General features: G+C 28.9%; 2 protein-coding genes and 1 long non-coding RNA gene across 3 annotated transcripts; 2 read left to right on the top strand and 1 right to left on the bottom strand.

Moving 5' to 3' along the window:
- Positions 1-480: 480 nt before the first annotated feature.
- On the bottom strand, positions 481-15397 carry LOC130896024 (leucine-rich repeats and immunoglobulin-like domains protein 2). Its single transcript, XM_057803760.1, has 10 exons — positions 14845-15397; positions 14645-14788; positions 11951-12094; positions 11702-11845; positions 11499-11642; positions 11175-11394; positions 9578-9740; positions 7717-8367; positions 6242-6469; positions 481-1243 (listed from the first exon to the last, which is right to left on the bottom strand). The coding sequence occupies exons 1-10, from the start codon at positions 15009-15011 to the stop codon at positions 792-794; spliced, it is 2457 nt and encodes an 818-aa protein (XP_057659743.1). The 5' UTR covers positions 15012-15397; the 3' UTR covers positions 481-791.
- On the top strand, positions 8594-9704 carry LOC130896031 (uncharacterized). The gene is made up of 3 exons (XR_009059510.1): positions 8594-8703; positions 9064-9235; positions 9596-9704. It is a non-coding gene; the product is annotated as an uncharacterized LOC130896031 (long non-coding RNA).
- Positions 15398-16119: 722 nt separating the features above from the next.
- LOC130896015 (rho GTPase-activating protein 39) lies at positions 16120-20213 on the top strand. Its single transcript, XM_057803749.1, has 3 exons — positions 16120-16364; positions 16424-17639; positions 19408-20213. The coding sequence occupies exons 1-3, from the start codon at positions 16342-16344 to the stop codon at positions 20122-20124; spliced, it is 1956 nt and encodes a 651-aa protein (XP_057659732.1). The 5' UTR covers positions 16120-16341; the 3' UTR covers positions 20125-20213.
- Positions 20214-21343: the final 1130 nt, after the last annotated feature.

The following is a 21343-nucleotide window of genomic DNA, read 5'->3' as shown; positions in this document are numbered from 1 at the left end:
TCTCTCCTTACCCTTAAAAAACTAGTAAAACTTTTTACTTTCACTATTTCCTTGGAAATAGCTTACATATATACACTTGATTAAAACAATGCTAACTTACAAACAATGATGATATATGCAGAAAACCCTCTAAGCAATGTTTTTTATATAAAAATAACACATTTTAGAAGAAAAAAATGAACATTGAAGAAGATATTTGAAATTATAATGTAGTTAAATAGACCAAATAAGTTAGATGATTGAAAAGCTCAATCCTAAATAAAAAAATTACAAATATCAACAGAATGTGGTTCATTCAATGGGGAAAATTAATTTAATTTTACAATATAATTACAAAATTAAACAAGAATTGAAAATACATGAAAAGCGTAGCCATTTCTTTTGATCTCACAGTATAAAACATTATTTAATCTGGTGAATTATATATATATATATATATATATATATATATATATATATATATATATAAACCTTTAGTTCTTTCAATAATATTTATTACAGTTCAAGTTTGAACTATAGGTACATAATTAATATTCATCATTACATAATACAAATGAGTAAATACTCAAGTTTCTAGTTCTTTGAACTAATAAATCATAAATCACATCATCCCATTACTCAGACATATACTATAGTCACCTCCCATAACTGTTGCCTCTGTCATTTTATACAATTACTAAGCCAGTACATACAATATTTTTCAATTTCTTATATTTTTATGTAATAAAACATAACTGACATATTTTAATCTAACTTTGAAATTTATATACTGACCTACTTTATTTATGCCTTTAACTTTCTATATCTTTTGCTGGCAAAACAGAAGCTAGTGGATTAACCGTAGTAACAATCCTGTCGTGATTAGTGGGATAGTGTAGTAATGGCAAATAGGAGTTATTAGCTTCTTTATCTGAGGTATTTGCTTCTGTTACAACTTCAGACTTACTAACGAGAGTAAATTCTTCTGGTGCCAAATTATCACTGCTACGTTTTGCAGAATCTCCTGTACCACTATCTTTACAGGATGATTGATCCGAAATATTATCTGGACATTGTTGAGGCTGCAATTGTAGTGTGCATGTTCTATCTGCTAATTCTGGAAGTTCTTGCATCTCTGTTTGAATTACTGCTATTTTGCGTCGAGTTTGGTAGATTATTACTACCCATATAATTGAAGTTAGAACAGCACAACAAACCACTGATATTATGATTATTCCCATCATGTTGCTTGTTTCAGTTGTATCTAATAATAAAAAATTCACATATAAAAATCAAAAACGGACAATTTAATAGAATTAAATTAAAGCATTCTGCGCGATTTTTCTACTAAAATATTATAATTCAAACCAAAGATTTCCTATCGACCCTCTTGGGTTTGAAATCGGTTTACCAGTAGTCGACATAAACAAAAACTGATTTTGGGGGTCGGCGAAATATAAAAATCTTGAAAATAATATTTAGATTTTGTTGTTTGTATGAGTTAAAATTATCCTATAACAGAAAATGTCAAAAAAATATCAGGTGGTTGTTGGAACAAATAAGTACCATTAATTTTTTGTTGTGGTGATGTTGAAAAATCCATTTTTAGAGTATTGTACTTTGTTTTTTAAATAAAATTAATACATGGAACAACATTGATTGAATTGCGATTAATTATGGTTGGTTGTCATATTTTTTTATAGTCCACTTGAAGATAATTGCCTAAGGTACTGGTCAGTCACTGCGTGATTCACATATAGTAGCAAAAAATCTTAGTCTTAGGTCGTATCAATCTTCACAATGTGTGATAAATTATGAAATATCTTTGAACTCCCCGTTATTTGCTCAGCTATATGAGGAAAATGAAGAAGTCTTTAGTGGGTTAAATCTGTACACTGATGTTCAATGACCATCAATAGTATCTTCTTCTTAATATTTTCAACTATTTGTGAGTCTGTGAGAAAGTTGCTATTAAAAATAGAACAATTAACAAAGTTAATTTGCCATTAATTTCCATATTTGTTAAAATTACCAAAAATGTTATTTTATCATTTATCATATGTTACTCACTTGAAAACATTTCACAAAGGTTTTACTAAGAGGTTTTAGGATCTCTTACATTTTCTAATGTTTCATTGGATATGAAATTAATACGATACGGAAGAAGCTATTGTAATGTTGCAAGAACAATTGATCACCATCAGCACCAACAAGGAACTTGAGCAGAATTTTAACCAAGGCTACCAGAAGTTCTGGTTGCAGCACAAAAGTATCCTGCATTGTAAAACTGTACAAAATTTTTGAATCGCTTTTTCACTATGATATCTAGTTGGCAGAGGTTATAATTTGTTATAATTTTGTTTATTTACATAATTAGTTACTCATTATGGTTTTATTCTGTATATTGATCATTTGTTATTTAGTTATTTTTATGTTTGTTTTTTAGTTTTTACAAGCTTTTGTCTAACAATTTTTTGACAATATAGCATTTCTCTCTCTCTCTCTCTCACTCTCTCTTGCAAAAATTAAGAAACTATTTTAAAATCGAGATTGTAGGCTACAACTCACCAATACACACCAGATCTAGCTAATTTGGTATAAAGTCACTAGGTTCATCCAACACATTGGTTTTTTTGTCGTTATTTTGCAATTTTAATATTTTTTTTTTATAATTACTTACTCATGTGTCTTTAATTTGATTTAATAATTTTTAATTACACTTGATATTTACTGATTTTTTTTGTTAAATCATTGATGAGAAAATTATATCAGTTTACTCACTTTGTATTTTTAGAAAAAAAAAACACTCAAAACACAATTTATTGTGGAAAAGGAGTCCGTTACCGCAAATCCATAATTCTTTCAAATCCAATTAGAGTGGGGTTAATTCACATTAAACATTGTACTTTAGAGAATAATCAAATTAAGATCTATAAAAAAATCTGGTTTGGATAAAACGTTTCGCTGGCTTAAAAATATTTAGATTATCAATAATAACTGGAATCAAAATTATTCGTGATACTTTTTAACACAGAAACGATTCCTGAAAAGCTACTAAACAAATGTTTGTAGCAATCATAGCCCAGTTATATTTATTGTCTTTTATACCTCGCGAGATAGCAAACTATTCATAACGTAATTTCAATTTTCACAAGTATTAGCAATGTATATATATATATAACGAAACAGTAAAATTGTTTATCCAAGACTGTTGTATGATGTACCCAATATACTCTGGCTCTACCTTTAATAATACCCATTAATCACAGCAGTGATTAATGAATCTATCAACCACAGTTATCAGATGCTTTATGACATATTCAATTTGATTTTGTACACATAAAAAAATAATTAGAAAAGTAAATGTTCTTAGACTATATTTGAGACATGAATGTGTTTGTTGTATATCTGTTTCTTAACGTACCGTAATGTTTGAACCAATTTATAAATTGAAGTAGCTAACCAAATAAAATGGACATAGAAAATGAAAGTGACTTTTCTTTAACACCAACAGAAACTAGAAAGCTATTGAAGTAGCCTTATCAAATTTATTGCCGGAAAAGTCAAGAATTTGGAACTGGCAACAGGAATTATTGATAACTATAAATAAATACCACCCTCTTGTAACACTAGATACCCAATATTTGTGAAACTAATACATAGATTTTTGTGTGGATTATTATGGAGACATTATATGATTATTATAATTTCCGATAACTTCTATGTACTATGAACAATAATGTATGAAATATTTGTTAGAATAATAATAGTGTTTCTAACAAAAATGTTTAGTAGTCGTGGATAAAGTATGATATTCTACTCGCGTATAATGAGTTTTTATTAACGAGGTGAAATTTACTGCCATGAGCGATAGCGAATAATATATTATCAATGAATGAATCTAGTTACAGATTAGCAAATGTTGATATATGAAAAAAAAAACATTTCATTACATGACGTATATAATTATATTTTTTAAATAATAATTATTCAATAATATATTGCAATACACTTAAGTTCACTCAATTATTCCAGAAATTTAATATTTTATACAAATTTAGGATTATAAAATTTCACAGTACCACAATGTGAAATTGAAATTTTACTAATTAGTGACCCCTTCTTCCACTCTGGATAGAATATTCTCAAAGTTCATCAGAACAGTTCCAAAACATTTTATAAAACATTCCAGAATGTTTGATAATCACATATTTATAAAAGAAAAGTTATGGGAGAATGATAAATAACATAACTATATAACCTATCTAACATCATTACAAAATGATACGAAATGTTACGAAATGATATGTTACAAATATTGCAAACCCGTTTTAACGATATAAGTATGTGTACTTTTATATTTTTTTTATCTAAATGGACAAGCAAACACATAATGTACGCAGAGTCATTGTTTCAATTTTAAAAATGAAAACTGTACTGTAGTAAACTTATCAAAGCAACAGTATTTTAAGAAGATTGATGAAGAACTTTAGTTACCTGAAAAGATACAGAAACAGAGCTCTACTGTAACAGAATGGAATTGCTAATGCCTGAAGACTATTTACTTTTCAAGTACTAAGACAGATGGTAATAGTGGTAATTGCACGAAACTACTGCTCAGGTATGCTTTTTAAACAGACTTAAGCAAAAACAGCGGTACTCCAAAGATTTTTACTATTTACATGTTATAATAAATACTGTAACAACTTTAGTATCAACAATTTTTATTTTTATATTCTATAGATAGATTTTTATTATTTTGTTAGTGAGTGCAACAAATTAGTCATTTCTAATCAGACATTTGCTTGAGGACTTCTCTGTATAATTCTATTACTCCATACGATCGGACTAAACATTGAACATTTGTTTATTTAGCATATTGCTAGTTTAATCAAAATAATGAAATGAAATTAATAGCAAACAGAAATATAGAGAAAATGTTCCTAAAAAAGTTATGTTTTCCAATTTTTAAAATTCAAAATGGCGGTTGCGTAAATTGACTTTATATAAAATTTTTCAATTACTGTTCATTTCAATAACATTAATAATTTTGAGATGCGTTTTGCTCCAATCGACAGAGTAAGAGTTGTAGTTTAAAAGACAATATTAACTAACTTTTTACAATTTCATTTACCTATTTTTGGACGCCGAACTAAAAAATTGTTTTTTAGTTTTTTCAAGATTTTCCATTTTAGAATTGATGTTACCTTCCGTTATGAATTATAAAAAGACAGGGTTTCAAACGAGTTAACAATAGTCAAAATCCGGTAGGTACTGACAGAATACTAAAAAGAATTTTGAGTTCATAATTGATTCTTTATTATTAATTAATGTTGTCATTGTCATAGCACCATTAAATATGTATGAAAAGGGCGGTTATTTTTAGCGGGAAAAGAAACTCTAAGGCGGCAGCGGTACGGCGTCATGGTGGGAGAAGCGACTTGTTCAATAACCTAAAGAATAAATCATGAACTCAAAATTCTTTATAATTTCTATCAGTACCTAGCGAAATTTGACTAATGAACGTCTTAAAAATTTTTTTTATAAATTTTGTGGTTTTTGAAGGCCCAGCTTTTTATAATTTATAAAAGACGGTAACATCAATTTTTTAATGCATAATCTTGATAAAAACTAGAAAAAAAATTATATTTGTTCAAGCAATAAAAATATGTGAATGAAATTCTTAAATTTTGTTCATTATTGTCCAATCAAAATACAACTTTTATTCTGTCAATTACAGCAAAAATTTTCGTAAAATTGAAAGTTGAAAACATATATTTTAAACTACTTATATAATATTTTAGGGCATTTCCTACAATTTTAATGTCTACAATATTTTTGTGAGCAGAAATAAATTATTATTTCATATAACTCGATTATCGAGTGCGTTAAGCTATACTTGCAAATCGCATCGCAAACTTCAGCAGAAGTAGATGATGGTTTCCTAACTTCCCTAGATCATAGAAGGAAACACTAGTTTTGTACAAGAAGGTACTTAGGTCCATATTAACTGAGTTACTCATTGTTCAGTAGTAGTTGGATAAAACCACAGTCACCGAGTCACAACAGGAACACATACCCGTTTTAGGTAATGAAAATTGAAGATAAATATTTGGAATTCCTTGACAGTCCATTATTTTTGCTCTCAAGTTCATATTTGATTACATTGAGCATTTTGTGTTATGTTATACAACAGATAAAAAGATTGTATTGTTTGGACCAAATCCTTTAAAACTGATTTGTTCATGGAAAAAATACTTACTTGGTTTGACAACAATCCTACTTCTTCCACTTTCTTCACCTATTGAATTATTCAATCGACACTCATAATTTCCTGAATCTGTTTGAACCGAGTCGACAATAATAACCATTTGGTTTTCATGAATGAAAAAATGTCTTTCTGTTGGAATGATTAACTCTCCATCCTTCAACCAAGTTATAGTAGGTTTTGGAATACCTTCCGCAAGACATTGTAGCACAACATGTTCACCTATAATATATAATATATAGGAATCATTTAAAACGTGAATTATTCTATGGAGATATTTCTTTGGCAGACAAAGTCAACAATTTCTGCGACTAGGCAAAAATATTCGAGTTCTTTTATTAGAAATATAATAATCTATCATTTAACCCAACATTTGTTTGTGGTTTCCTAACAGATGTTCATAGTTTCTTCCATTGTTATGGATTTTTTAACCACGTTATGGTGTTTCATAAACTGTATTTAAGCTACTGGAAAAGAAGGCACGAGAACATGGTCTAGTGATCAACGAGAAAAAAACAAAATACAAGGTAATAAAAGACAATGAGAAAACAGATATTACTATAAATTGCACTGGAAATAATTGCTACAGAATAGAAAAAGAGGAAAAAATTGAACATTTGGGAGTTACTATCACAAATAAATGGGATAAAAAAGGGAAATATGGAAAATAATAGAAAAAGGCAGTAAAGCAGCAGGAATGATATCAAAAATGTTAAAATCAAAAGATGTATCCCGAACAGCTTAACATAAGAATGTACCAAACAACAAGACTATGAGTTACTAACACAAGTGAAACCTGTAAAATGAACAAAAATATGGAAATGTAAAATGCTTGGAAAGATTTACTGAGGCATTAAAGAATATGGAGTATACAGAAGAAGAGCAAACAAATAACCGTCAGAATTGTATAAGCACCCCATATAATCAAAGAGATAGGTTAAACGAGTACTAAAATGTGGAAAAGGTGGGAAAAAAGAGAAAGACCAAGGATAAACTGGTTGAGGCAAATAACAGAAAAAATAGAAAGAAATAGTGAAAGATATACAGTGCTCCATCTTAGGTAAAAAAGTTGCGGAAAATAACTTAGGTGTTACTTTTTTACATTATAAATAAAAATAAACTTTTTAATGATAGTATATGAATAACACATAAATAAACATTATAAGAAACTATATGTTTTTATGTTGTTTTATATTGTTTAAATAATTTCTCATTTCATTTCGTTTCATGAACAATGTGCGGCAACTTAATTTTTAAAAGATCTTTCTAATAATGAGAGCATTAATGAAGGATGATCATGAAAGATTTGATTATTGAAGATTGTTTTCTCATTTTTTTTTATTATTGAATTATTCTATTAGAAAATTCAAATGATCTATTTGTCCTCACATACTATAATCTAAAACATAAGCATCATTGATAGATATTCAGCCACAATAAAAACTCAAATAAAGCTATAATGTACTTACCAGCAGATACTTCCTTATCCACCATTTTCTTAATGAAAGATGGTTTAATTTCAACTGTTAAAGTAGCATTAGCATACACAATTCCTGCAGCATTGTGAGCTGTACAACTATATGTACCCATGTCGATAGGTTTAGCATTTATAATGAAAAATACATCATCCAATGGCATCACCTGCATTCTACGTTCCCTGGCAGCTGGAAAATCATTTCCACCATCTTTGTGCCATGCTATTTCAGGCAGAGGTTCTCCATTTGCTCCACATTCCCACTTCACAGTCTCTCCAGCTCGAACTGTCACATTTTTCGGTACTTTTTTGAAAGTAGGGTATACCAATACAGATATAGCAGACTTTTGAGAGTAGGTAGTACCAAAACTATTAGAAACAACACATTGATACTTTCCAGCATGATTGTGGTCAATGTTGGTTAGGTTAAGATGGGATGTTGTCTCTGTAGATTTTCCATCAGAATATAGTCTAGATTTAACTTCAATATTTGGATTGAAAATTTCAACATTATCTTTTCGCCATACAAATGTCATTGCACCTGAAGAACTTGACACTGCTTTACATTTCAAGGTTATGTTTTCTCCTTTTAAAGCCATTATAGCTACTTCTGGCTCTTCTATTAAACGAGGTTTTGGCAGCTCATCTAAAACAATAACATTTATAACATTTTCCTAATTATATTAATCATTAGATCTACAACATGAATATCAAAATAAAAATCCATTTTCAACCACAATATTTAATTTTTATTATAAGTAGTAAAATAAGTAGCAACATTAATTAAATTATTCATAGTTATATGTATTGAAATTTCAAAAAAATAGTTTTATTTCTATGTAAATTATTTCTCAATCCTCCTGATAAAATGTTTTTAAATGTTCCACAAGATGTCAAATGTCGAAATAAATGGTTTCAAGTAGTGCACAGTGATAATCCCCAAACAAAATCGAATTATTTTTATTGTGAAGATCATTTCGATGTAAGTATTTCTTAATACCATTTTTAATGATTATTTATCAATCAAATATATACAAATCAAATAATTATTATATATTTAAGTAAAGTTCAGTAAATATATTTTTTTAACTGGACTCCAAATCATAACCTTTAAAATCGTAGCATTAAAAAATTTTTTTATTGATAATTTAAAGTGCTTAAATAATAAATTTATGTATCTTTATCTAATGATTGGGATTCAATTTGATTTATTTATAATTTTATAACGTTTTAGGTTATGTATTTGACTATAGTATTAAATTTTTTAAATTTTATGTTATGGTGGTTTTTCTGTTGTTATAATAACATAAATAATTCTTATGATTTCTGTTTTTTTTTCTAGCTGAAAGATGACATGACATTACATTTTTTATACAACGATGGGAGGTAAAGCAAAGATTAAAATTGATGTGGTACCACACAAGTTTGACTGTCAACCTAATCGTAAAAGACAATTTTTTATCAATATAAGTTTAATATGAATATTTTTATATAAAGAAACTACATCTAAAGAGGTAAATACATATTCATCGGGAATTTGGATATTTTTGATTTTTTCTTTGAAATTCAATGTGGTTTTGATAAAGTATTTATTTGTTATAAACTGTTCTTCAAAATATTTTTCAAATAATTAGGTTGTTATTTTGATATTTATGATGTAGGTGATCTATTGATTAAAATAATATGAAAATTGTCAATGTCAAATTATATTTTTGTAAAGACCACATTAAGTCGAAACGTCAAGATTTTACCTGTTTTTTAACCTAATTTTCAATTAAAGGAAATCTAAAATCGAGGTAATTTATCAAAAAAAAATTATAAAAACGGTTTAAAAAGTAAAAAAATTGAAGATATACCACATGTTAAATTTCTAGTGACTTCTAGTAGGGACTGTCCTCTCAACCAATCAGGATAAAGACAAATAGTGGCTTCAACTTTCATTTGCTTCAAATTGAGCCAATCCATAAACCACTTCAATGTACAATCACAGAAGAGGCTAGTAGTATTTAACATCAACTCCTAAAAATTGGAAACGTATTTGAGCAAGGGTGACTTGTTAATAATAAGTTTTTAATAACATTTTCAGAACAAGTTTTTTTTTTATTATAAATAACTTCGGGTCGTATACAGAGTGATAAACTAATCCCCTTATATAAATCTAAGAGTACTTTTACAAAAAAGTAGAAAACCACATGAAAATCATGTAGATAGGGAAATATTTTTGACCATATCTACTGATTATATCTTGCCCCCCCACCATATGATCTCACCAGTCATTTTTATAAACAATGTGTACATTATTTCATTTTTCGATTCTCCCACAAAAACATTCCAAAAATGTGTAAGACTAAAGTAAAGTAATTGTTTGGAAATCACGGATAATTTCAGTTTCATGCTTGTACACTTTTCCAAATCTACTCAATCAATTATAAGATGTTTCGATTTCAGCAAAAACGGTGAATGAAAACTGAGGTTTGACGTTTTATAATTTAATATAAAATGGGTAGGTTAGTTTATCTACGAATGGTCACTCATTCTTAATACATCTACTGTGAATATGGTATATATTTTGCCCATAGAAAATCAAGAGTCACAACTAATCAATACTGCTTATCTTAGGAGTTTTCAGAAACAAAATTAGTTACCTTTTAAAACCATCAATAACAAGGAGGATATAGAAGTAACCATTATAAGACAACAAGAACATCAACCAATATCACAAATTCCCAGTGCAGCCTTTTACTCTCAACGTATTCAAAATTTTATATAAACACAAGTTCCATCTTTACAAAAATAATGTTAATCCAGACATATTTTATAATATTATGAGCCTCTCTAAAGAACGTTCATTGAAACTAAATAATGTAGTAAACACTGGTCAAAAAATGACTCACATGTAGTTTACGAATTTCAGACAAACATTTAAATAGTTTTATACAATTACTCACAGATGCTGTTTATTCTAAAATAACACCACGAATTTCAGGAAAATATGATATTTCCGAAGTTTTGTTGTCATTTTAACAAAATTAGGTACTACATTCTCAAGCTACAGTAATTTTTTAACATAAGCGGACTTGTCAAAATGGTCATCTAAATAACTAAGTTTACCCTTGCTGAACTACTTTATGGAGATATATTAAAACTAAAATGTCACTCAGTTGAAATTGAAGTACGAATTATATCAGTGTCTTAATATGGGATGTTGACAAATAAACCAAGATATATGTGCAAAAACTTTTAAAGCTTTATTATATAGTTTTTTGTATGGAAACCAAAAGAAATTCGAAAATCTTGTGAAAAACATACTTTATATTTTATATATTGTAAATTTTTGCAATCTTCTTTTGTAAAAGAATCTAGAAATTTGTTCCTCAGATTAATATAGGGTGGATAGTGCTTCCTCTTATTATGTAACATTTTGATATTAGAATAATTATTACATATTCTTACCTTAAGAAGTGGTAGCTCGGCAAATGTATTATTCTGAATGGAACTTATATTGTTGTTAGATAAATCAAGGTATGTAACATTTTTTAAACCAACAAATGCATCTGCATTTATTGATTTAATATAATTACCCGCTAGATTGAATTTTATTAACGAATTTAGCCCCTTAAATATTCCATTAGCATCTTCTACGGTCCAAAATATTTTATTGTTACTTAGGTTTCTAAAATAATTATGAAACATTCAATTAAATTTTAGATACTAAATAAAAACTGGTTTTTATGTATATGTTAGCAACAAAAACAAGTAGGTATAATTTATACTCACAGAGTTTTCAATTTTGGCAAATGAATAAATGCTTTGTCTGTAATTACAGCTATTTGATTGTTATTAAGTAGAAGTTTTTGGAGGTTACCAAGATTTTTAAAAGTCTCAGATTCTATAGATGTCAGATTATTAAAAGACAAATCACTGGAACAAGAAGTATATCATAAAATTTATATTAAAATCAATAATATTTGAATACTCACAGTATCTCCAAAGTCTTACAAAATTCCCATGAATCTTGTTCAATTTTTTCAATAAAATTATGACTTATGGATAATGCCCTCAATGCTTCTAATCCATATAACCAGCTTTTAGAAATAATTTTTAATGAATTGAAATCCAGTAATCTACAATATTGAAAGTCTATGATTTTCTACTACAGAAATAGAATTGAAATATAAAAAATTACATAAAACAATATGTATACATTGGCATGTACAAATAATACCTACAATTTGTCAATTTTGGTTAGTCCATAAAATGATCCATCTTTCAGTTCCATTATATGGTTTCTTTTCAATTTCAATGTACTCAAATTTCCTAAACACTTGAAATTTAAAGCCTCTATAACTTGGATTTGGTTACGATTTAATTCCCTGTAACAAAAAATTGTACTCATATGTTTAATTTATATATAAAAAATATGGGAAAATGTAGAAATTCATATAAATATTTCTATATACATTGTTTGGAATGAATATACATTAAATAGAGTACACATATCTAAGCGTTTCGGTAGTGGGATTGTGGCAAAATTAAAAACCAAAGTGTACTGTGTACTTATGTATGGGAATAAATCCATTAAGACCTGCGTCGTTTTAAATTTCGTCGCCTATTTTTAAAAACATTAAATACATCAGTTTCAAAAATCAATTTTTAAATCTTAATATTGATTTTTGAAATCTATATATATATATATATATATATATATATATATATATATATATATATATATATATATATATATATATATATATATATATATATATTTAAATAATCTAAATAATTTAAGTGAAATTTATAGCTCTATTTTGTAACTTCTAATAAAACTACAAATAATTTAATTGATTACTACTATATACTTGATATACAGTGACCAAGGAAAAATTAATTTTTCTTATTAGAACAAAGATCTAAGTTGATTTCATCCTTATTTTGATATTCATGATGAAGGTGATCTATAAATCAATATAAATAAGCAAATTGTCAGTGTCAATATCATCATCATCATCATCGAAACGTAAAAATTTATCTTTCTTTTAAAAATTATCAAAAAAAAACTAATTTTAAAACAGAAGAGACCTAAAATCAAGAACATTTAGATGCATTAATATATTAAAAGTTCTAATAAATAAGAAATTATAGAAATTTATATATATATATATATATATATATATATATATATATATATATATATATATATATATATATTTTAAACAATGACAGTTTTTATTATCATAATAACAAGGATTGAATATACAAATTAAATTGATATATCTATATTATGTTACCTACTTTATCTTTTATTATATGATTATGGCTTATTTATAGATATATTCAATATCTCTAATACTTTTAAAAATAATAAATATGAAAATATATGAAATCATATTGTCATGGTAGTACTGTCTGAGTAGAAAACTTTACTCTTAGTCAACAGAGCCCAAACTCTTTTCTTGAAAAAAAAACAAATTTCAGTTTGTTTTCATTATTAGAATTGATTGTATATTTTGATTAATACCCACTGGAAAAAACTAATTTCTGAACTGTTACAATTCATTTAACTACACAAAAACCTTTGGATTCTCTGATATACTGGCAACTGACATATTTCTGTGAAGAACTCAAAATGAATAACCAACATAAATGCTTTAAAAAATATGAATAATTACAAATTTAGTACTTTTCAAGAAAAGGATAGTGAATGGGGAAACAGAGATACTGGAGATATCTACATGATTCAATTCCTCTAACTGTGATGTAGAATTATTAGGGAAATTGGCGTTCATTTACTTGTTTCATATGTATGGATATATTAGAACTTTTGTCTATATACTGGTTATTAATTATTATATGAGGTGTAATCAATAATTACAATGAATTTTTTTACATTAAATTAATCTCTTTCAAAGTAATGATCTCCACTACAACACACTTATACCAACATTGTATACATGAATGGAAACATTTCAGGAAAACTTTCTTACTAATGGCCTTCATTTGCTCTGTTGTGATCTTCTCAATATCAGGAGTGGTGCCAAAATGTTTCCCTTTTAGTAGCATTGTGATAAGTCAAATGTAAAAAGACAGGAAAGCTTAAACTCACAAATCAAAAGCAGCATGAGATCTTGTTATCGTAAAGAAGAAAGCTGGCACATTTTTCTTTGTAAAATTCAAAAATTATGGTTGGGTGAAGCTCTTATCTAACTATGCTCTCATAATTGAAGAGAATAATGGCCATTACCTGTCATGATGAGTTTGATTATAATTCCAATTGATATTAAAAATTAAATCTAATTTTGAAGGTTGCTGTTTACTAAAATCATGCTTTACGAAATTTTTATTTTAGCATTTCCTCTTTGATTTATATAATGTGTAGAAAGTAAATTCAAAAGGATATGGTATTAATGTATACTCTTCAGTAAATTAGAGCTAAAGACGAATATAAGTGTTCCATGTTTTTTTTATAATGATTTTTAACCACTTCCAATATATTATAAAAATTGTATTTATAAAATAATAAAACATTGGAATTGGAGCTGTGATGATCTTATCAGCAATTAAACTATTTACAAAAACCAATTATCTTGCAGATTAGGCTCAATAATGGAATAGGATTTAATAGATGGCTTTAAAAGAATACCATGACTTGAAACTAATACCTTTTAAAGAAACAGAAGATACTTGTTTACCTAAACATACCTATAAATAGGCTTTTTATCCTTGTATGTGTAAGTCTATTAAAATAATTCCTTGAAAACCATTATACACAAGGTTATTGAAGTGTTATTTATTCATAAATAGGTAATATGATAAAGTTATGATAAATGTGCTATATCTCAAACACCTTTCTAATTAAATATTTTAGGCAGTTATTCTCACAATATACTATACTACATATCACTAAATCAATAAATAATACTCACAGTATCTTAAGCTGTGTTTGGTATTGGAATACATCTTTTGGAATAGTTACAATGAGATTTTTATTTAAAATCAGTTCCTTCAATTCTGAGAGATGTTTCCAGTTGACATCATTAAGTTTCTTTATTGAATTGTTTAGTAGTTTTCTTTAAAAAAATAGACAAAGTTAAAAAGCAAAATTATAATCATAAAAACAACTTACAAATGTGTCGTCCATGTAGGTATGTTAGGTGGAATGCTTTCGAAGTTTTTGGATCCACAATCGACATATGAACCCCGACATGAACATAACTTGGGGCAGTCTTTTGGTTTAGCTAAACATAAACTCAGCAGAACTATTATGTTAACCCAAAAACAAACACCCACCATTTTGAAGAAAACACAACTTTATCCATCATAATTCTCTCCAAATTATGACAGAAATGCACTATCTCCAATCGTTCTTAATATGATGTTTAAATATAAAACATTTTATTGAACATCTTTCGTTTACCAATACCTCACATTTCCATTATTTAATCACTTTATCAGTTCTCCTTGTTCTATACGTTCCTTATGCCATTCAATTGACTGATTGACATAACATCAACTTTTGACTGATCTAGCAAACACCTCTTAAATTTATGGTTGCAGAGAAATAGATACGCGTTTTCAAGATTTTACTTAAGATACTATTTGTTACGTCACATTTAATTAATTGTTAACCAGCACGGTCTTACATTTAACCAGTTACATTAAAACGCACGACTACTGTCAATTGTCAGTTTACACAAATCAAAAATAAGAATGAGAGTACTGAAAGCTCAAAAAAATAGCTATGTATCCCGTTTTGTTTTGTAGTCAAACTGGCTAATAGAATATAATATGGATTCCAAAGCTACACACTGCTATTTATTTTTAATCGTGAAAAAAAGATTCCATAAGATACCAAGTAAATGATGTGGCTAGATATCCAGCTAGAGCTTTGAAAGCTGTAATGTACCAAGATACCACTGGTTAAACTTTAGTTGAACATGCTTGATGTTATGTTCAATTTAATCTGTGTTGAGAACATACAATTAAATCTTCAGTCATTCAATTTGAATTATTTTGTGGATAGAAGAATTATAAGATAACCTAATATAAAAACTAATGCATCTATGCCAATATATGTGTTTATTCTAATCATATAATTCACTAATGCAAATTCCAGGCTATGAACTAGGATATTAACTATTAAAAAAATCTATTACAAATAAACCATTCTAAGTTATTTGAATAAGCATGTCTAAAAATTAAATAGATACGTAAAGCACAGAATACGTAATATTAAGAGAAATTTGTAAGTATGAAATTAACAAGTATTCACATGTCAGACTAAATACTGAAATTTAAAATGAGATCATTGATTTATTAGGAATTGCATCATTGAAAATAGTTCAGGCTAATTTTGTATTCTAGCGCGAATAGATACGTCATTTTGTTTATGTTTTTTTAGGGGAAAATAGAATCTGGGTTGTACGGTTGGCAGTAAAATAAACAATGGCGCATAAGGGCTAGTAATGGTTCTGGGGTCAAATTTGTTTTTATTATGGTTTTTTGGATTACCTCATTCATCAAAGTTATGATGGTGGAGGGTATAGATAATAATACTGTATCAAAATGATTCTCAACATATCAATATATTCGAGTATCCAAGTCCTAATGAAAATGTTATAGAATGGCTTCTAATTCGTACAACAGGTATTCAATCAATATTTAATCGACACACCCCATATTTAATAAAATTTACCTTCTTTTAGGGTGGAATGGGTGGAAATAATCGAGCCCAGGACACAAGAACATATGTATGCCAATCTGGCTACAGGAGAATGTGTGTGGGATCCTCCAGAAGGTGTACCTGTCAAACGAACAGATTCGAACCAGTGGTGGGAACTTTTCGATCAAAATACAGCTAGATTTTACTATTATAATGCTACATCACAAAGAACAGTATGGCATAAACCTACCAATTGCGATATTATACCTCTAGCCAAGTTACAAACTTTGAAACATAATACAGATTGTACTCCAACTGTAACCAATCATCAATCAACACAAACTGGACATCTTACAGAACGTGGACAAGTACTCAGTTTATCAGCAAGTACTCCACAGTTGAGACGTAAACCTAGTGATTTATGTAGGAGTAGCAGTTTCAGTCAGAGGGGAGCTGAAGCGCCCTTATACTCAAATTGGCATGATTCTCAGCTCCTACCATTGGAGCATTTTTTACTCAACAATAGCCGTGATTCTGATAGTGATCATTCTGATAGTGGTAGTGAATCTCTAACTGGTCATGAACCTGACAATGAAGATTCTGATCAATCAGAAGGTAGTTTCTTACCCCATCGTTTTTCACATAGACCTGCTGAGTATTTGAATCTTCCTACAGCAGCTAGTACAGAACCAAGAGATAGAGAAATAAAGGAAAGACCCACAGTGCCCCTCTTAAAACCATTAGCTGAACCTCCTTTACAACCAGAAAGAGAAGCGGATATGGAAAAATTTGCTGTTGACAATCTCAATTTAGGTGGTAGAGGTTTATTTAGGAGAAAAGCTAGTGTCAGAGATTTACTTAGTTGGTCAGCAAGGAGTCTTCAGAGACCTTTATTAGCATCTAGTAAACCTGTAGCTCGTCAAGCATTAGATATGTTCCGTCAAGTACAAATGTATATGGGTGATAGGAAAGCAAGACCTGGTATTTCTTTAAATTCTCTTTTAATGGAAATATTGGGTGCTGCACATATGCAGGCTCTACTTAGAGATGAACTTTTTGTACAGTTGTGCAGACAAACTACTGAAAATCCTAGAAAGGATTCATTAGTGAGGGGTTGGGAGCTACTTACGATAGCCCTTGCATTTGTCCCTCCTAGTCCAGTATTTCAGCCAGCACTCTTAGGATACCTTAATAGACATAGAGATCCTACATTCTCTAGAGTTTTCCCTGATGTAAATAGATGGCCAATACATGTTCAAGTAAGCTATATTTTCTGTTATTAACAAAGCTCTAATAGATTCTTATTATGAATGTAGTTGCAAATGCATATTAAATTTTGAGAGTTACTTCAAATTCCCAGAATTTTGTTTAGATAAGACTTAATATATTACAAATTTAAGAAACTGTTGGATTTTACTCAAACATTATTAATTTATTTCAACAAGTTTTACTAATCTGATAGTTTTTCATAATGAATCTATTCTTTCCATGGATATATCATTTAACTAGTCATAACTTGTTTTTATTTTTGAAAAATTAAATGATAAATGTGTTTGACAAGATTCACATTTGTTTTATTCTTTAATCTACCTATTTGTAGAAATGTCTATTATTTTCAATATAATAGGTAGATTCAGTTAGATCTTTATTTTCAAGTTACTTTATCATCGCTATCTACAAGCCAATCTTAAATTATATTAATAGCTCCCAAATTATATTTAATTTGCTGAATATTTCTGGTATATGGAGGAAAAACTACAGGGATGATGCTATTAGAAACTAATGTAAGTAGTTCTGTTGAACATAAATTTCAGGTTAGAGTTAAGAATTTTGATATGTAGGTTATTATCTGAAATATAGATAGTAGTACATTTTAATTCATAATTTCCAAACATTTGATCATCTAATTATATGTACCAAATATTCACTCCTCATTTTCTTCATTTGTTAAAATTAGTGATGTGGGGAGAGAAATTTTCCGATATTGAAAATTTTCATAGTAATTTAGCTTTTTCATGAAAAATGCTAGAATTATTAATAAATTTTTTTTGTAATAGAGAAATATGCAGTTATTTTGTTTTTTTTTTCAGATATTCATATATTAATTTAGTAAATAAAATATTTTGTCCAATATGTTAATTTTTGATTAAGTACTGAGACATTAAAGATGTATAAGAATTATTTTATTTTAACTGTTCAGATTTGTACATGACTAAGAATAAATCACGATTTTTTTGCTTTGGTAATTATTTAAATTTGCTTATTATTTTTTGTTGGAAGGGAAAAATAAAAAAGGTCTCACATCCAGAGTCAATGAATAGTTTTGTTTATTCATACCTTCTAGTGAACGAGAGTTTAAATTTACAATACCTCACTGATTTAGTAGCTTATAAAGTTTTCTGGAAACTTTCCCAGAAAATTTTCAGTTTCAAAATTTCCGGAAAATCCTCAATTCCTTATTCGTAATTTTTTTTCAGAGTATACAGAAGAATTATATACTGCCCTAATATTATGATTCATTCGAAAGAATAAGACTCAAAAGTATGATTGATATGTGAAAATACCTACAAAGTATTCAATCTTCAATGTTTACACTATAAATGATCTGTGTGCCCCTTTGGTCCCTTGGCCGAGTGGTGTTTCAATTTGTTGCACACATTTTGTAACGATTCGTTTTTTACTTGTTCTATTGTTTCTGATAGTGAAAGTACATGAATAATGTGTCTTCGGATGAACAAGTTAGACAGCTTTACATTAGCAAGTATCTTTACATAGTTGAGAGATATAAAGCTTGGATTTTGCCCCTAACATCCCGGTAGAAACGCCAATATACTATAAGGAATTCATTTCTTTTTGATAAAATGTTGAATGTTGCTCCATTGACTTTTTCTTTATAAACTCCAATTTGTTTATGTTTATGAATATTATTTAATATTGTCATTTTGTTCAGGATATGACAATATCCTGTAAAGCTGATTTGTAATATTTTGATTTCATTCTCATGAAATATTGTTAATTGGATTTTAGGTAAACCATTATGCAACAGTGGCGTGCCAAAGATTAGAGAGAATAGGTGCAGGTGGTAAACGAACTGCTCGGCGTCCTCAATTAGATGATATTGAAGCCGCTCGGAAGCAAATATTCCATTCAAGTTTATTTGGAAACACGTTGCGGGAAGTTATGCAGCTTCAAGCGAACCGATGGCCAAACCGAAGATTGCCATGGCCTCAAGTAGAGCTTTCCCAACAAGTTCTAAAGCTGCAAGGGTTGACTACTGAGGGAATTTTTCGTGTATCAGCTGACGTAGACGAAGTAAATCGATTGAAAGCGCAAATGGATGCGTGGGAAATAAGCGAGCCAAGTGACGCGCACGTACCTGCAAATCTTCTCAAACTATGGTTGCGTGAGTTATATGAACCCTTAATTCCTGATTCGTTATATCCTGAATGTGTAGCTGAACCCATGACTCCTCGACGCGCGTGTGATCTAGTTCTTCGACTACCCACTCTTCATAGGCTTGTATTATGCTATCTTATTAGGTTTCTGCAAACCTTTAATAAACCTGAGGTCATACAGCACACCAAAATGGATGCCTCTAATTTAGCCATGGTCTTTGCCCCAAACTGCTTAAGATGCATGGCTAGTGACCCTCGTACTATGTTTGACAACGCACGTAAAGAGATGGCGTTTATGAGATGCCTCATACAGGAACTTGATACTGAATGTGTTCGAGATATGATCTGACCTCCACTTATATGTATATATAACATATTTATACAAACATACCATTTATTGTAACATTTTTTATTGTGAAAATAGATATTTCCTTGTGAGTTAATTTTTATTATTTTTACATTACAAATTGTGATTTAAATTATATATAGAATAAATTGTTTTCATAAGATTTCTCAGTTGTTTTTCTTACATTTGAATAAACAAAAAAGAAGAAAATATGTAAAACCGTCAATGAGAAGTTTTCTCATGAAGAAGTGTTTATTAGAACAGAACGTCAGTATATTCAGGACTACAATGTTGGATAGATCAGAATGCCAGAGAATGAAGAAGTTTGCACAATTGAAGCTGGTGTACCTCAAAATCTATATATAATATTATAACAATTGGTGCATAACATGCCAATCCTATTTCATTGATTTTTGTGGCTTAGTCACTTCTAGAACTGAAAGAATCATATACCAATCTATAGTTTTAATGGTGATGAGCTTCGTTAGCTTTCCACGTACGAAGGAAAACAACTTACATTCAATCATTTTCTCCCAACTCAAAAATTTGTCAAACTATAGTTTATTCTCAAGCCTTTAGGTCTAAGGTTGGGTTTTATTCCATTTAATCCATCCATATCCGAGGCATTTTATTGGGTGTTTCGTAACAATGTCTTTATAGAAGATAGGGTCTTTAGCCCTATACTCAACCCACAACCTGAATGGAGGGTCGTATCTACTTGTGGTCAGCGGGTCCAACGGACCTAGCCGGGAGGACTGCCTTGACAGATGCACCGACCGTTCCCCTATCCGCCACCTTGGGGACGCTCCGTATACGCCGAAGTAGGACAGCGCACGGAAATCAATATATCGCTCAAACTAATTATAAATAATACAGATTTCTATTGCATTTTAAATTTCGTGTTACGCATCAAAAGAGAACTAAGAACTTAATTCAACAAAACAGGCTCAACTCAAAATAAAAAAATGTATATATAAACATTGGTTAGTAATAAGGAAACAACTCAGCAAATCCAATTTTCACCCCAATATATGAGAAAAACATACTGTAACATACTTGTTCTAGCACCAATCTCCTAAACAACGTTATTTTTCAATATCAACATATTATGAAGGGATGAAATTAACATCTCTTTTTTTGAAGGGATTATAAAGAAAATACATTATTTTTCATTTCCAAACCTATTGCTTACGAATGAAAAACATTTTTCTAGAGTACAAGA

This window comes from Diorhabda carinulata, chromosome 1 (assembly GCF_026250575.1).
Source record: "Diorhabda carinulata isolate Delta chromosome 1, icDioCari1.1, whole genome shotgun sequence".
In the NCBI taxonomy this organism is placed as follows: domain Eukaryota; kingdom Metazoa; phylum Arthropoda; class Insecta; order Coleoptera; family Chrysomelidae; genus Diorhabda; species Diorhabda carinulata.
This window is presented reverse-complemented; position numbering and strand designations above follow the sequence as displayed.

What these genes read in the sequence shown, in the direction of transcription:
- LOC130896024 (XM_057803760.1), bottom strand. Translation starts at nt 15,011, where the DNA reads ATGGTGGGTGTTTGTTTTTGGGTTAACATAATAGTTCTGCTGAGTTTA. An exon ending in TGTAAGACTTTGGAGATACT is followed by an intron (nt 11,643 to 11,701) that starts GTGAGTATTCAA and finishes TTCTTGTTCCAG; the next exon opens with TGATTTGTCTTTTAATAATC. An exon ending in GGATAAGGAAGTATCTGCTG is followed by an intron (nt 6,470 to 7,716) that starts GTAAGTACATTA and finishes TATATATTATAG; the next exon opens with GTGAACATGTTGTGCTACAA.
- LOC130896015 (XM_057803749.1), top strand. Translation starts at nt 16,342, where the DNA reads ATGGCTTCTAATTCGTACAACAG. An exon ending in GCTTCTAATTCGTACAACAG is followed by an intron (nt 16,365 to 16,423) that starts GTATTCAATCAA and finishes ACCTTCTTTTAG; the next exon opens with GGTGGAATGGGTGGAAATAA. An exon ending in GATGGCCAATACATGTTCAA is followed by an intron (nt 17,640 to 19,407) that starts GTAAGCTATATT and finishes ATTGGATTTTAG; the next exon opens with GTAAACCATTATGCAACAGT.